Below are 17815 nucleotides of genomic sequence, written 5' to 3'. Positions count from 1 at the left end.
TTGAGCATCATGGCTTTCGGCATGTTCAATGAGTCTGACCATATATTGACTTTTTAGTTGACGTACAGTTTTAAAAAATTTCATCAAGCATCATTTTTACATAAACAATGTTTTTAGATGTTTTTAGTCAATGATTTTATATACATGTTTTTTATGCTTTTATCAGGCACATTTTAGCATTTTTGACCTCATCGACCTTCGGATGACGAGTGGGTGTTATGAGGTCTAACTAACACTGACCATTTACCCAGATACGTGCCGAATAAATGTCGATCAGTTTCTTGGAAACTAGCTTAATTTATTATGCATGAGGAAGATGTTCCTGCTGTTACGAATGTGACATACGTAACAGCAGGAACATCTTCTGTGTAAAATGTCATGGTCATCTTCACCCTGGGGCGAAATAAATACTTTGCATAATCGCATGCATTGTTCTAGGCTCATTTGCATAATCATACTCACAACACATTGATTATGTAAGAACCCAAGGCTATAAACGACAAGGCAAGGTATAAAAGGCCCATACCAACACTAGATAGGCAGAGGAGAAGCTTCACGCTGTCACTAGACATGGAGGTCCCGGCCTACAGAAAGCTCCAGCACGAAGTGGTCTGGCATCCCTTGCGTGGTGTCCAACTCGAGATCAAGAAGGGGTCTTTCGTTCTCTCCTATCAGATAATGGGGTTAGCTCTTTCCTAGGGGATTCTTGGCTTTAAACCCATATACATGCTAGTAACACTTAGGTAGGGTGTGCATCGTACGAGTGCGCTTGATTGCTGTCATGTATCGATATGCCGGCATATATTTACTGTTTTAGCACCATGGAAGAATTCTACCTTTTATCTACTATGTCGGTGCTTGTAATCTTGTATATCTCTTTCTGTCTACTGATTGTCGCAGCAATGCTTAGTTAAAACGTCCAATCGTTTATTCTGTGCATCTCTCCGAGACCAAGTGAGCACAAGTGACTAAGGGAAATGTAGTACACGGTTTCCACGATCCCTGAAGGATCAAGGGTCGTCATGTTAAATAGTTGCCAGAAACGATTCACTCCTTGGTAAGGTTAGGGGGCTTATGGTGGCACTGTGAGCTAGCTGGTCTATAGGCTAACATATCCTTTGGGGGTGTCTGGAATCAATCTGGACACCAATCCCTTAGTTTATGTTGTCCAAACACGCAGATCCTATGCATTATTAGGAACTAAATGACTGTGTCTCTTGAACTTTGAGGGAGACGGAGAAAGACACTAAACATTTGAAGACTTAGTTCACATTTGCTTTTTTTCCTTTTGGTGGCTGTTGCACACTTCCTTGGTTGCCTTCTTCTCGCTAGCCTTTTGCGCTTACCAGGGGTAAGGCTCGAAGGAAGAGGGAAAGCCTGGGATAGCATCAGAGGGTGCCCATAGCAGAAGTGAACCACTACTCCCCATAGCAATCACATAAGTAAATGAAGGAATCTAAGACTAACCCGGACTAGCACATAGGGAGGGATACTTGTTCAACTTTTTAGTGAAATAAGGAAGTGGAAAAATAAATGCATCAAACTCATATTCTACAGCAGAGATCTCCAAGGTCAGACACAGTTTTTAAAATTTTTATTTTAGTCCTCATATCAGTTCAGGTCCCACTGCAGAGCCAGCATATGCCATCTGGCATGATCCATCAGCAGGATGCAGGAGGCCATAGGGTCCAGTAGTCGAAGGGTCATCCTGATCTAAACCCGGGACAGAGGCTGAAAGATCGGAATCATAGCCTGAATGTCCCAGACTCGCTGCTTCCAAGGATAAACCCGAAACTGCGCCTAGTCCAGAACCGCTCCAATGAAAAGGAGCTTCTGCGAGGGAATCAGGTGTGGCTTCGTTACATTGATGGAAAACCCCAGCAAATGCAGGAGGTCAGCCGTAGTATGGAGGTGGGAGACAACTGCCGGGGGAAAGCCCAACTTCAACAGTCAGTTGTCGAGATAGGGGAAAGACTGAAACCCCTGATCTACGCAGATGAGCTGCGGCCACCAGCACCACTTTCGTGAACACCCTAGGGGCGCTGATAAAGGCCAAAGGGGAGCATGGTGAACTGAAAGTGCTTGTGGCCTACCGTGAATCGCAGGTAGGGCCTGTGGGCAGGCAGGACGGGAATATGAAAAAGGGGTCCTGCAAGTCCAACACCACCATCCAGTCTTGCGGTCCAGGCCAAACAAGACCTGAGCAAGTGTGAGCATCTTGAACTTCTCCTTGAACTTGTCCTTTCGGCAAAAGCGATTGACGTTCTGAAGGTCTAAGATAGGACGCAGGCCCTTGTCCTTCTTTGGAACCAGAAAGTAGTAGGAATAACAACCACGACCTACTTCCGGAACACGCTTGATGGCCCCCTTGGCCAAGAGGACCGAAACTTCCTGCTGGAGAAGCGCCAATTGATCCCCGGACATGCAGTGGTACTGAGGTGGCATGGCTGGAGGGGTTGTCTCGAAGGGGAGGGAGTAGCCCCTTCGGACAATTTACAGCCCCCACTTGTCCGAAGTGATGTTGCGCCAGTGGTAGAGATGATGGCGTAGTCATCCACCCACTGGCGTCTGATGGGCCCGAAAGGTCGGACTTGGAAGGCTTTGAAGTGCATGCTGCAGGGGTGGAAGTGGACTGACCCACCCGCTGGCCCCCTGAACCGCTTCGACGGTTCCGACGTCCACGACCACGCTGAGGTTATTGCTGCTGTGGCCTGTGGCTCTGCGAACGCTGTGGGGCGCCCCTACCGTGGCCACTTAAGGAAGGAAAAGCAGAATGCGGAGGAGGCAGAGCGGCCCAAGTTCGTGGCCGTAGCCCGGAGTCCTTGAAGCGTTCTAAAGCACTATCTGCCTTATGGCCAAAAAGGCAAATGCCATCAAAGGGCATGTCTATCAGAGTGTTCTGGACATCCCCTGAGAAAACAGTTGTCCTCAACAAGGCGTGGCGCCAAAGCGCCATCGTTGTGGAAATCCACCTGCGCAGTGAGTTGCTGGTGTCCAGTCCACAACGTATGATGAACTTTGCAGCGTTTCTCCTGGCCGTAACCGCCTGGGAAAGAACTACCTGGGCCTCCTCCGGGCAGTTAGGCAGCACCTGTGCAACCGTGTCCCACAGAGAGTGGGTATGACGGCCCAAGAGGTAGTGTTAGCCGACCGCAGCCCTAAGCTGGCAGATGAAAACAGCTTCTTACCCAGCTGATCCAGCTTCTTGGATTCCCTATTCAGAGCTGCGGTAGGGAACACGCTCTGGGATGTAGAGGCTTGGACTACCAAGGTCTCAGGGGTGGGGTGTTGGGTAAGGAAGAGGGGTTTGCCCGGAGCCGGGCGATGGCGTCGGGCGACGTTCCTATCCACGGAGCCCCTGTGTTGGGCCTGGACCAGATGACCAAAAGAACGTCAGATAGTGCTTCATTAAAAAGGCAGCAAAGGCTCCGAAGAGGTAGCTGCTCGTTAGAGCACTTCTGTCAGGAGGTTAGTCCTGACGGCCACCGTAGTCTGGATCATAACCAGAGTCCTGTGCTAGAGGGTCCTCAGACCCCTCCCAGTCCTCCCCTTCCTCCGAAGTCTGTGGAACAGGCTCAAAATAAAGAGTATGGACATAGGGCACAAAAGGGCTCATCCGGCAACGTGTCAGGGCTGAACCTGGGTATGACGTCGTCCCGAGGAGTGGACAACGTCGGAAGCAGTGCCGGGGAGATAGGCGCCGGTGGAGGTGTCACTAGGCCAACCGGCGTAGATCAGGATCCGATCCCGGATTCTTGGGGCGGGAACTGCGGCGTCTGGGCAGGAGCCGCTGGCAACACCTGGGCCTGTGCCGCCGGAGAAAGCAAAGCAGGACCCCCAGTCGGGCCTGCAGGGCCCGCGGGCGCACCGGCGAGGCCAGACAGCCCAAAGAGTGGGCCCATGGCAGCAAGAAACTCTTGCACCCGAGCAGGCATCGCCCCCACGCCCGGGAATGAGGGGTAGACTGGGGCGACGTCGCAGGCTCCGCCGGAGGTGGCATCACCCGCACCCTCAGCCACGTCGCCCGATGGGCATGGGGAAGTTGAAGAGCAACAATGATTGTTCGACTTCTTTTTGGAATGCTTCGACTTACCTGACCAGTAGTGCGAAGACTGATGATGAGACTCCGCGACCGGTCCCTCGACCTCCCACGGGACCGGGACCTCGCGGGGCGCAGAGCCGACTTCAAGCAACTTTAGGGACCGCTCCCGCAAAGTATTCGGCGCCATGGCCCGGCAGTCGGGGCACAACTTGGAGTTGTGATCAGTCACCAACATCATACGATGACAGTCCCCGCAGTTCTTGAAACCAGGCATCCTTATGAAACCAGGAGTTGATCGGCTCAAAAAGATATGGTAAAAGGCCTAAACAAAACTCAGTCAAGAAATGATTGAGGGTACTTGCTCTTCTCGGATCTGCGCTTGCTGGCGCGAAAAAAGAAAACAGACACCAGCGTGCGTTGGCGCGTCTAAGTAGCTCCAGCAAGGTCATCCCGGCCCCAACGACCCACGCGGAGCCGCACGACGACACCTACCCACGCGCAGGGGTACTGCTGACGAAAAAACTTTCCGGATCCAGTCTGACGCCGGGGGGTAATTTTAAGATAAGGAATCTATCATTACGTGTTTCTTTGAGATATGATATATCAGCTTTGGCAGAATGGACATTTTTACTAAATGTACCCTCCCATAGATTGTTAATGGAAGGTTCTTCCACCTAGACAATGACTGATCAACCTCCTTGGGCACCCTCTTTAAATTCTGCAACAGGATCTAGTCTATTTTGTTAGCTATGATAATCAATAGATACTTTATCTCAGGACACACACTTCCTCCCCAACCTTCCAAATTCCAGCTCATTACCTCTGTCTTGGAGATATTCACAAAAATTCTTTTGATAACTGCTCCACCCTTGGTAACGTTTGGGCTGGATCTGGTGTGTATATTATCAGATCATCTGCATATAATGAATGAATTGGGATTATCCGTTCGCTTTCCTCAAAAGGTGCACCAAAGATTCAATATAAATAGCAAAAAGGAGGGGGGACAGGGGGCAACTCTGCATCATACCTATAAGAATATTAAAGCAAGTTGTCAGGGAGCCATTTTACATTTTTTTTAGCCGTAGGGCATTCATATAATTTTTTTATGCCGTGATGCAACCTATGCCTAAACCTATTCCAAAACTGCCCAGAGAAATGCCCAACTAACAGGATCTTACGAGCAATTGCCAGATCAATAGTTCCAATCAAAGATAACGGTAATTCCTGAATTCGTCTTTTTTCAGGACAAAGCCCTTCTGGTCTATGTGGATTAATTGCAGGTCTACCTTTGCCATTCTCCCTGCTAGAAAGCCAGTATAGATCTTATCATCTACATTTAGCTGGGTCGATATGAGTTAGCTCTCCTCGGATCCTTTGCAGGTTTTAGGATCAAAGCTATTGTGGCTTCCCACCATGAGTTCAGGATCTATTCTTCCCACTTATAGACTGAAATAAACAGTACTTTAATTTTCGAAACTATTTCACCGGTGATTAATTTGTATACATCAACCGGGAGTGAGTCAGGGCCTGCTGCCTTGCTCTTCTTTGGATGAGAGAGCTGTTCTTATTTCTCCCTAAGTAATTTGGGCGTCCATTATCATCCTACCCTCTGTTGAGAGTACTGGTAGTCCTCCGTTTTCTAGCCACAGTTTTACGGTTCCCTCATCTGATCACTCTTCCTCCGTGTATAATTCAGAGAAAAGCGAGACTAGGCCCCATATTCGAAATGTTGTACGCGACCCACTACCCATCTCCCTAGGTATTTTGCCTCTAACTTGATTTTATAATTTAATCTAGCTTCTTCCAGCTGCTTCATTATATTCTCTATGTCCTGGATAGACCCTGTTGTTTGGTGTAATTTAACCTCTACACTCCCCACTTTATCCTCCAAATTCCTTAATGCAGCTCTATCCAACTTGTTCTTATGAGCAACCTGGCTTTGTAGCACTCCTCGTATATAAGCCTTGAAGGCATCCCAAATTACTCCAATTGGAGCAAAGTTAATATTATCCAGAAGGGACTCCTTTATTCTCAGACACATCTAAGTCTAATAGAATGGACCTTTCAAAGTCCATCTCACATTGTGGCTTGCTCTTACCCTTGTTAATGTTAGACACACTGCAGCCTGATCTGAGATATGCCCCAGGAGTACATTCACCTCTTTTAATGTCGGTTAGAAATTGGGATCTCTAGTTGGCAGAGGTGCCTTTGTCCAAATAGGGACCCTTGCTTCTAGTCAGGGTATGGGGGATACACAATTTTGATAATCCCCTGCTCACCCCCTTGGTAGCTTGGCACGAGAAGACAGGCTTATCCCAAAGGCAATGTGTAAAGTATTTGTACCAACACTCATAGTAACACAGTGAAACACAACAAATGGACGCGACACCAGATTAGAAAAATAAAATATCTAAACTAAACAAGATCAAAACGACAAAAATCAAACATCAAGATACTCAGTAGAAGGTCTTTAAAAAGGGTCGTTACAAAAATAAACTTGACTCAAAGTACCTTAGATGCGTAACGCAGAACAAACAAAAGGGTCGGAGAGAAGGCGATGCATCAACTCTTCCTGCGCTCCGGTTGCGATAAGATGGCGCCTCGATGCGTTGCGACGATCTGGTGCAATGCGATAAAATGGCGTCTTTGGGGCAATGCGTCAACGTGGATGCGATGCGTGCACGCTCGATGGCCGTGCAGTCAAATCGGTGGTTTCTTGAACTGCGAAAGGCCCTGCGACACACTTCTCCGGTGATGCAATGGCGATCAGCAGCAGCGGTGACACGCTTCCTTAGCGATGCAACGGTCCGGCAACACGCTTCTCTGGTGATGCCTTGGAGATGCGGTGGCATCTGCTGAGGCGGCATCACGCTTCTCCCTCGATGCTTCGAACTTCCAGCTCCCAGCAGCAAGGGCCTTTCACACAGTTACAGGCACCTCAGGGCAGGACAGAACTTCCAGCAAGGAAGTCAGGGAAGCTGGGGGTGAAGTCCTTTTGTGCCTGGGACTTCTCAGGTCCTTGGAGACTTTTCTTCAGATGGACACAGAACACAGCAAAATCCTTCTTCAAGCAGGGTACACAACACACCGCAAAGTTCCTTGATCATCTCCTCATCAGCAACTACAGGCCAGCCCCAGACACACAGCAAGGGCAGTACTTCTCCTCAGTCTCTTCAGCTGTCCTCTTTGGCATAAGGTCCCTTTTGATCACAGAGTGGTCTAACTTTCAGGGATTTCAGCTCTCATAATTATACCCCAAAAGTCTTTGTTCTCTAGGTGTGAGGGGTCCTGGACCCAGTCCAAACCAGTTCTGGGTGCACGCTGTCAGTGCACAACTTCTTCCTTTGTTAGTGTGGGCCAGGGTCATCAGACATGCCGCAGGAGGCAGACACAGCCCTATTCAGGCTCAGGTGCTACTCCTCCCACCACTCCAAATGCAGATAGGTCTAGACAGCCTAGTGCTGACTCCCAGACTCCTGGAGCCACCCCAGCCCCTGCCACCTTCAAACCAGACAGTCAATCCACAAACAAGCACAGGCACACAGGAAGGTTGAACAAGAAAACAGCCACTTTCTAAAAGTGCTGTTTTCAAACAGAGAATTTAAAAAACATCTTTACTAAAAGATATGGATTATAAAATTCTGAGTTCAGGGATACCAGACTTCAATTTTCGATCTCACTCCTATATGAAGATAGGCATGTAAACATGTTACACTGCATTCCCTATTCTGTCCTATGGGCACATTAGCCTTTCAATAGTGAAAAACGAAATTGACATTATATCACTAACAGGACATGTTACCCACACTAGTACATGTCCTACCTTTTACCTACACTGCACTCTCCCCAGGGGGGTACTTCGGCCTACCATAGGGGTGTCCTAGGTGTAAGAAAAGGGAAGGTTACGGTCTGGCAAGTAGGTACACTGGCCAGATTGACATTGCCGTTAACAAACCGCGCACAGGCACTGCAGCGGCAGGTCTGAGACATTCCTTTAAGGGCTACTTATGTGGGTGGCACAGTCTGTGCTGCAAGCCCACTAGTAGCATTTGAATTACCAGTCCTGGCACACTTAGTGCACTTTACTAGGGACCTACTGGTAAGATAAATATGCCAATCATTGATAGCCAATCACAGTAACAATTTCTACTGGGAGCACTTGCATGTTGGCACTGATCAGCAGTGACAAAGTGCCCAAAGCATCTAAACCAGCAAAAACTAAATCAAGCACAGTGTCAAAAAAAAACAGGAGGTAGAGGCAAAAAGTCAGGGGTAACCATGCCAAGGATGCCAGTTCTAACAATCACCAGCCCAAACTCTGTCCACTAAAAGGTAATCTAGCCTGGAAAAATGCTTGTGTTTTTACTGTGGAAGGTGTATCTCCGCTTTTTGCACCCTTAAATACCTCCATATGTCGATCAAACCCATTTAATGAAGGATATGTTTCATAGCCTGCCTTGTCCTTGGTGCTTGGGCCTGGCTGGCCTCCATTCCTACTAGTAGATCTGTCTAAAATTGGGTCTATCAGGGTATTGAAATCACCCCCAATAATTATGGGAGTGGTTATCCCCGCAAGTGTCAGTTGTAAATCTATGATATGCTGGGGGTCATCCACATAAGGGCCATAAAGGCCACACAAACAAACTCTGTGCCAAAACACCTAAGAGTTGCAAGGACCCACCTCCCAGAGCAGTCTGTTTTAGACGAAATCAGCTCAACTCACGATCCATTCCTTATTAGTACTGCCACCCCTTTACAGTATTCTACTTGATCGGAGGCAGCATAATTTTCAACCCATCTTAATTTTGTATAAAATCATCTGCTTTCACTAGCAGTTAAATGGGTGTCCTGCAATATAACTACCTGAGCTTTAGAGTCATCTAAGTACTTCTGCCTACTTTTTGATCTTGAAGCGTTTACTTTCCAAGTCAGAACTTGTAGGATACGGTCACCTCTCCCAATGACTCTAATCCCTTTAACCAGTACTTGGCCAAGACCTACAGAGAACTGATAACAAAAGTGAGGACTTATATTTTTTTTATTTGTTGCCACTACTCACCACCCAGTGCCCTACACCTCCAACCTCTGCCCACCCTCCACCACCCATGGGAACCCTCCCTTGACTTTCCAGCATATAAATGCCTATAAGACCACCTGAGAGTAGGCGGGACCTACTTAAACGATAACGATAACTGTGCTCCCCCTTCCCCTCTTCACCCCCCCAATCAATCATCCAACATAACCCTGTGATTTCTTAGCCTATATCTTTATTTTAAATTCTTGATTCTGGGATTCCGCTATTCTTTATGGTGTTGATTAAACTATCTGGTTCTTTAACTGTCTGGAAATTACGCATCTGGTTATCCCACATAACACGGATCATCGCTGGAAATTTCAATTGGGCTCTAGCTCTAACTTTGTTCAGCTCCTCCATCCTTTTGCCTTACTCCCATTGCTTCTGATCAGTTGCACGAGACACGTCTGATCTGACGGAGTAGGTAAAAGTGTTGGACTGTATATGGTCCATTCCTCAGTGCGGCTGTCAAGATTGTTTCTTTGATTGAATATGAGAAAACGTTTCCAAGAATCTTTCTCGGCTTCTGCCTCTGCAGGTTGCATCCGAAAGGGTCCCGATGGACTTGCTGTATTTCTTGGTCCAAGTTTACATCTGGCCTATCTTTCAGAATAGTATCTTTTAACAATTTAATTATGAAAGCCTTAACCCCTTCGGTGCTCATGACGGCTCCCGGCCGTCATGAGTCACGGTGGGCTTGTGCTGATGAGCCGTCATGACCACATCCGCGATCAGAATGTCCAGCACAGGCACGGAATTCCAGACGCAGCCAAGGTGTTAATGTTGGTCCCTTCTTCAGCCTCCAGGACATTTAGGGACTCTCAAATTGTGCAACCTGGAGCGATTCTTGATTCTATCCAGGTCTTCCCTGAGACCTATATTTTCCTTGAACAAGGCTCCCAGCCCATCAGAGTTTTTGTAATGTCTTTCCTCATCAGTCCATCTTCTTTCTGCAATGCACTTGTCCGGCCCGAGAGATCATCTAATTTCTGTGCCAATGCTGTACAGGAAGCATGCATGTCTGCCTGGTTAGCTTCCAAAGTTTTAAACCTACTTCTAATCTCCGCTTCCAAGTCCAGGAGAATGGAAACCAGCGGGGTTTCAAGATGTAAATTCAATCTCCCCGTCTCTACTACAAGGAGGTCTTCCTGTCCTATCCTTCCCTCACCATCCACCTCCTCTCTGACCTCTACTGAACCTGTTCTGTGTTGGTATCTGGAAAGTCTCCCCAGCCATTACTCCTCCGACACCGGTAGCCTCAGCACCTCCCATAGCCTCCTGAGCTGAGTTAGCTTCTACTGAGGCGGCTGAGCCAATTGCAGCTCCAATTCTTTTAGGGACATAGTTGCTGGCTTCACACCCTCTAACGCTAAAGTTGTTGTATGGGTCAAGACCTTATAAAATGTTTTAAGGGAGGGTGTAACCGTAAACTGAGGGGGTGAAATGCCTTTCCCCCTTCCACAAGGACGCTTTCCTTGCTGCCTTACTGGCTTCCCTACTCTCGACAATTTTGGCTTAAACTCCCCCACCGCCCCCTGACTTTATATGCACTGGTTTCACTGAGGGCCTCTGGGGGTAAAGGTTACTGCAAAACGGAGCCAACCCCAACAGATTTCCCAACTGTCCGGATTCGCAGGGTGTACCTGGAGATTTTATCTGGAAAGGCACCTGTTTTTTCTAGCAACTGTATACTCTTCTACACATGAGCACTCTGCGGTGTCTGTAAAACTCCTCGGCCTTCTTTACAGCCCATCCGGTCTTTATTTACATACCAATAACCTTCGGTTGAGCTAGGGTCCAATGACCCCTTCACACAGCCTCTACTTTCTACTGTGGTCTCAGGAGAGCTTGTGCTGCCTCTGTGCAAAAGAGCACGCGCTTCCCCGGAACATAACAGCGCTGCTGCTTGCTTCCAAGTTAAAGCCGCTCTCCCTACCTAGGAGAGGCTCCACAAACCTCCACTGATCCCTGGACTATGCTGCATCAAATCCCTGTTTCAGTGAGAGATCACTAGTATCTGCAGCGCATACTAGGCACGGCTACGGGGGCCGCACACCTAAGTATACAACCTCCGTAACTCTCCAGCGGCCCGCAATAGTTTACCTCGCTGCCGCCATGTTCCTGACCATACCCAAGGTCAGACACAGTGAGTCTAACTTAAGTGCTCCATTTTCCATGGAGTTTGGGTCTCTTTATTGCAACTTTACAACTGGTTGCTGCTGAAATATTTTAGAAGGTACTAGGAAAATGGTCTTGAAACTGTTGTTACAGTGTAACTCTCAGAACCTAAGAAGGGATTATAGTGGTGACCTTGAAAGAAGAGCAGGATAGTTCCTGGGATGGGTACTTCCAAGGCTCAGTGACGAAAGGGTGCTTGGGACCACATTTTGTTTCCTCGCAATTTAGGAGAGCTCCTACCGATGGTAGAAGGCAGTATAGTCGTGAGCAGGAATAATGCCCGCATAAGACATTTGTGGTCCAACCAGTAGGTGGCTGTTACACACAAGTTGAAAATTGGAAACAGCTAGCATGCAAATGCTCTTTTACATAGAGTACAAACAATGAGAAGAGGAAACCTTTTATTTTGGTTTGGTGGACATGTGAAACAGAGTAAGGCATTTTTCCTTGTCTTCAAGATTTGAAATTCATTGCAGTATTAATGGAATATAAAGATTTAATTTATTTTGGTTGCTGGTCAGACAGTTTACAATGTCAATGCAGTTAATTACTTTGCACAATAGATACACTAAAATAATACAAAGATACTTGCATGCTAAAATGAAGTCGCATTGTTTAAATGAAATAGGCCAGCTTTATAGAATGTTGTAAAGATGTATTCAGTGTTCCCTTTTAAAATTACTATATCCTCCCAACAATAAAAGGAAAACTGCTAACAAAGTCACTGATGAAAGGTAGGAATTTAAAAAGCCAGAGTGTATTAAATATCGGTTGTATGTGTTATATATAGGATTTGTAAAGAAGAAGGCATTAATACTTTTCATTTCTGTATGCAATATCTTTAAACTATTTAGCCATTATGAGACACCCCAATGCACTTCGTGTGTTTATGAAAGTACTTTCCTCAATACTGATAAAGCAGTATAACGGTCGTGGATTGCCACAGTGACATTGATATCCGCAGCAGATTCACCTCTTTTCTGGTCAACAGAAGCTTTACATCATAGTGTAATGTAATTTAAGAGTTTCATAGACCGAATCCGGATTCATTAGTTTACAAAAAAAACTAGTTTGATGCTTTTTAAGGGCAGGATTCAGTTATATAGTAACTGTGAATGAACAGATTGAATGTTGAAGTTCTGTGTTACTCCATCACCTGAAAAACTCAACCAAGTTGCTTTATTGGCCGAAAACTAAGATGCTTTCGGATAAAAATCTTGACAAGTTAGCCAGTATAGTTTCATTGCTAAAGAAACAGGACATGCAGTTAGCATTTGCAGCCGCTTACTACAAATCATGTGTAGCACAAGTATAATGTGAGTGACAGAGCTACTACAGACTGCTCATCTACCTGGTTTTATTAGGACATTTGTTGCTATTTTACAGAAGAACAGCACATTATAAATTCTGATCATGAGAAAATACCAAACTTTATATGCATACTGATTTTGTGGGTTAACTATATTAAGTGCTTCTTTGCTTGATGGAGATGTCCTCCTATTCCTCTGCATCAAGAATGTCACCAAAATTGGCAGGAAATGCACTGGGGGGCCTTTAGTGAAGCTGTCCATCATCCTGGCAAAAGGTAGGAAGACCTTTGCATACTACTAACGTGTATGGGGCGAGGTCAAAAGGGCAGAGCTTACAGTTGATTTGTACATTTGCATACCCATATTTAAATGGAGAAACATGGACTCTGTTCTAACCAGGACAGGACATAGACAAATCCCACTCCCCATTCATGGGAAAGGCTTAGCACAGGGGGGGGGAAAGGCTTAGCAGCGAAGGGGTTAAGGACTGTGCTATACCACCTGCAGCTGAAAGATTCTTACAGGTTTGCTTGACTCTTGACAGTTTTCAAATCCTCCTAAAGCTTCCTTTGGGAATTACTACGTTTCTTATTACAACAGTGAACGGATGATTCTCTAAGATTTAAATAAAGGCACACATGAATGCATTTTTTGTTTTGTTCACTTGTCCTATTGTGTGCTAAGGCTTGCGATAGTCTTTGGCCATTGAAGGTCGTGGGTAGCACAAAACGTTTCAATGGATGAAATCTAAGATCCCGAAAAGGGAATTCACTTATGAGCAGCCCCCTTCTAAGCTGGAAATAATTAGAATAATATTGGTGAATTTGCTTACAAAACATTATCGAACACATTCAGTTTCAATATAATTATTGACACTAGTAATTACTCTTTTTATGAATTGTTATTAGCCCCTAGGTATACTGGCTCTAAAGGCAACAACTGTAACTCAGCCATAAACCCACATGTTTGGAATTAAAGTGTTGGTGGTGCTGGAACCCAGATCAAGCTATATGAGGTTCTATTAAAATGTACTTCGATATGCTAAAACATGGTACCTGATTTCCCAGTGAATGCCCAGAACTTGTTCAATCTTCACAAGGAACTAACTAACGTTAGATTGCAGGGATGGGGAATTTAATGATAGTCCATGGTACAGGCTGCTTTAAAAATCTACTTGCCATGTAAAGAAATCCACTTTTCCCTTTGCTGCCATGTGGGCGGCCACAAATTATGGCAGGAATGTCATTACATGAGAGCTCTGATAAAAGTGTCTCTGATTATGCCAGGGCTCATACTATAGCAGGGGTTGACTACTAACAATTCTCTTACGTTGTCACCTTTCTGGTGATCTACATACTAGGGCAAAAGGTACCTATACAAAACAGTTTCAGGGTCGGAAACCTACTAACTTGTATGTTCTAGGGGTTTTTCCCAGCTGTTCTTTTAATATTTTCCCATTCTGAAGAAGGTTGGAAATGTATTAATGACAAGGGCAGAAGTAATTCTTCTAAGGTTGGGAAAATAGTGGATGGAGGGAAAGTGAACTTGTAAATGCTCTACAGATTTCTGCAGGACCAAATCCACACATGCATATTTTCTTGTGCTAAAATGCAGGCCACAAAAATGTCCTAGGAGTACGATTTCCTGGCCTACTTCTGCAAATTCTTGTGAGTTCATGAAAGTCATGAATCTTCAGTAGTGCAAGGATATATGCATGGGTGCACTTTTGTGATTATATTTTTTAAATGGGGTCCCTAATTAGGTCTGGTATTAGCCAAGACATTTTGTTTTTTATTATAATTCTCCCCTCTACCTATCTATCAACTGGCTTCAGTTTGAGTGACTGCATTCTGCTCTTTCACAATGAGCAAATCGACACAAAAAGTCATTTTGTTCAGTGCTGGGATCTACTATAGCAATGTGTGTTTTCCAAGACCAAAAATAATTATGCTTTTTCTTAATGTTGGTAAGAATGGTGGGGGTCCGCAGCTCCTACAACAATAAAGTTTTACAAAAACCATGTCAAAACAAGACTCACATTGACCAAACCAAAAGGCTGACCACAAATGTCAGACTTATTGGCTTTGCCAATGCTTGTGTTTTTCCATGTTTCCCATAATCTTGAGGAAACTGGTTACACTGATTTTCCATTATGAATACTAGCATGCTTCAACACATTTTAATATAAGATTTTTCAAAGAACTGGAACCAAAAAGTTCACAGTAGTTTAGCAAAACACTTTTCTTAGTTGCATTATTTGTTAACAGTTTATTTTGAAAGCGAAAAATCATCAATCTTACTTTCAAGCTTCTACAAATATTTGTATCTCATCAGAGAACATATATGGAGCATTATATGTAGCCTCATATCGTTAAACTTTAAAAACATTTGTACACATTTTGTTTCTGGAACTATTGTGCAGTCCGGCCTTACATTTCCTTAGAACCCTCATCCTGATAATAAAGGCTTTGCATTAATAAACCACAAATACATGTTTGAACAGCCTTAACAAATTATCATAACTACAGACAAGGCACTTCCTCACCCATAGAGGCGGTACTGTAAACTGGCTCCCAAAGGTTTTGTGCTCAAGGGCATTGGGCCTAGTTGTCCAAAGGACACAAACATGAAAACTTGTTGCCCTTGACCCTGAATAATATGTCCTGAATATCGGGCAATAGGAATTGCACACTCCTGAGATTGACTTAACTATGGCAGTCATGGTACTTGTTGCTGGTTTAACTGTGTTCAGAAAAATATTTTCTGCCTGATAGAGAGTAAACTAGTGACCTAATATTGAAGGAATTCATGTTTACCACCCAAGTGAATCCCAATAGAGCAAATCTAGTAAACCCAAAAATATAAAGGGGGGCGGGTTACAGGTGGAGAACCTAGTAAACCACTGCACTGTATCTACAAAATAGGGCTTGGGGATTGTAGGCTAACACCATGGTCTCTTGCAGGAATTCACTATTTCCTTTAATCTCTGCTGGACATGGCCTAAAAGTGAAGCAGGTTATAAATAATTAAGTCACTGACAAGAGTTTTTGGCAACACATGTAAAATCCCAATAAGGGGTGTGTATCATATACTAAACACCTGGGGATAATGAAAGGGTAAAGGTTGAGGCAGCAATATGCAATACATAGGCAGTTTTAGATGTAAGGAAAATTTCAACTCCAAAGGTGTATAGGGAAAAAAACAAAAAAACACTGGAATAGTGAGACGCAAAGAATGAGACAGAACTGGCTACAGTTAAGGGATAGGCACACTAGTCTTACTCCAGTAGTGCACCAATTCTGTCACTTTGGCGAGAGAGACATTAAATGTCCTTTGAGACTGCAGTGAGAACTGCATGTTCCACCTTTTTTCAGAAGAATATCTGGTAGTGGTACATGGATACCCCTTACAGAATGTTAAAAACAAATCTATATTTGGGGTGTTCACTTTTGCGGGCAGAAGAAAAATCAACCCCTAAATAGTAATCTAGTCTTAATTAGTAATTCAACATACCTTCGTGGGTGATTGGCATCAAACAATGTGGTATCATCATCGTCGTCATCTTGCTCTAAAGGTGTTAATTCCATGTTATCAATGTTGGTATTCAAAACACCATACCGCTTTGTCTTTTTGGCTCGCTTTCTAGTCCTAAAAATGTTTTAGAATATAGGATATTGAAGTTATAGTTATTCTAGAACGCCATAATTCAAATATATTTTTATTCACATATAAAAAATATAAAAAAGGACATTTAAGAAGTTTGTGATCATACAGGATGGTTGTTAAAAGCAAGCAGTCAATTATAATGAGAATATAAGGCTGAAAAAAAGATAAAGATTATATGCCACACAAATTGTTGAAGCTACTTCACACACATAGGGATGGAAAACAGTAACCACACACAAAAGACCGTGCCAGAACCTCAAACCCAGCCAGTGTGTAGAGGCAGAAGGATACCAAAGTGGTATCTTTTGCATGTTAAATATATTATTAAGCTGTTTGCAATATAGTTGAAAATAGCGACACAGAGTTAATGATATTGAAATAGCTTTATTTAACTACCTATAGCAACGTTGCCACAACCAGTCAAGGGTCTTAAAAATACCAGTTAATACAGACAACAGACATCCGCTAATTGCACAAGATGAGGTATTATTATTTAAATTGATTTAAGAAGAACATAGTATTATGTTTTCAGACAGTGGATATCTCTTTAATTTAGGACAAAAAGCAAGCAATATAAATTCAATCAAACAATTCATTAATATGATTGGAGATGTAAGGGAAGCGTATAGGTGACAAATGTAGATCCAGCGAATGGGCACAGTTGAGATCTATGTGTTGCACCTGCACTGTCTTGCTCACTACCACTGAAACACAAGTATTTCACGTTCCTGAGTATATTTGAGGAGTGCACTTATAAATTTGAGTGTGTGACAAGTCCCTACCAATGTAACTTCTTCAGATCCATAGGGAGGTGGAGACCATATGTATGCATTATCATCATTAGAAAGGGGGGAGTAATTTAGGCACAAGGAACGGGCAGTAGCAGAAATTGATGCGGAGTATTGATCAGAAGTAGATGATTTTGAAGATTGGTTCTCACAATGGGTGGAGGTGCATTACGGGCAAGACATGCAGGAGTGTTAAAGACGAGAAAAAATGAGGAGAATAAGTGGGGGATATAGGGACATACCCTGTGTATTATGGCCCTCATTAAGGATGGAAATGGGCCCACTGGCCACTGTTTGAACTGGTGATGAGTTGCTCTGGTGCTTAGATGCCAGTCTGTGCAGCTCAGATTGTTTACTAGTCGGTTTACCCAGACGCCCAGTGAGAGATTATCTTTGTGTGAGGTTACTGGGGCCAGTGCCAGGGCATGTAAATTGACACATGGACAGTGCCAGGCAATCAGGCTTCAGTGAACCTGGCAAATGTGAGGCAGGGCAGGGCCCAAATATGTATTCCAATATCAACTAATCATGGTAGTGCACACACACCTATCAGTACACTGTGAAACCATTGTGGCCAACTTTCATAATAAATGGTTATTAGCAGCACTGCAAGCCTGTCACAATAATTCCTATATAAATATAAAATGATAGTTACTACCCAGCCATTGGTTACTGCAGGTTTACACTTAAAACATATGATACAATGTCAAAAAACATAGCAAAACAGATCCATTTGACGAGCCCCCATTCATTCCAA

The 17815-nt window shown here is 44.4% G+C and overlaps 1 protein-coding gene across 1 annotated transcript in view; it reads right to left on the bottom strand.

The window, feature by feature from the left end:
- The window catches only part of FAM174A (family with sequence similarity 174 member A), an 86384-nt gene that overhangs the window by 19127 nt on the left and 49442 nt on the right, over positions 1-17815 (bottom strand). The window contains exon 2 of the mRNA XM_078675439.1: positions 16118-16252. Coding sequence (XP_078531565.1) covers positions 16118-16252 — 135 coding nt within the window. The remainder of the gene's footprint in view (positions 1-16117; positions 16253-17815) is intronic.

The sequence above is a fragment of the Lissotriton helveticus genome, chromosome 2_1 (assembly GCF_964261635.1).
Source record: "Lissotriton helveticus chromosome 2_1, aLisHel1.1, whole genome shotgun sequence".
NCBI classification, from domain to species: Eukaryota; Metazoa; Chordata; class Amphibia; order Caudata; family Salamandridae; genus Lissotriton; species Lissotriton helveticus.
Note: the sequence above shows the minus strand (reverse complement) of the source record. Positions and strands in the feature narration are given on the sequence as shown.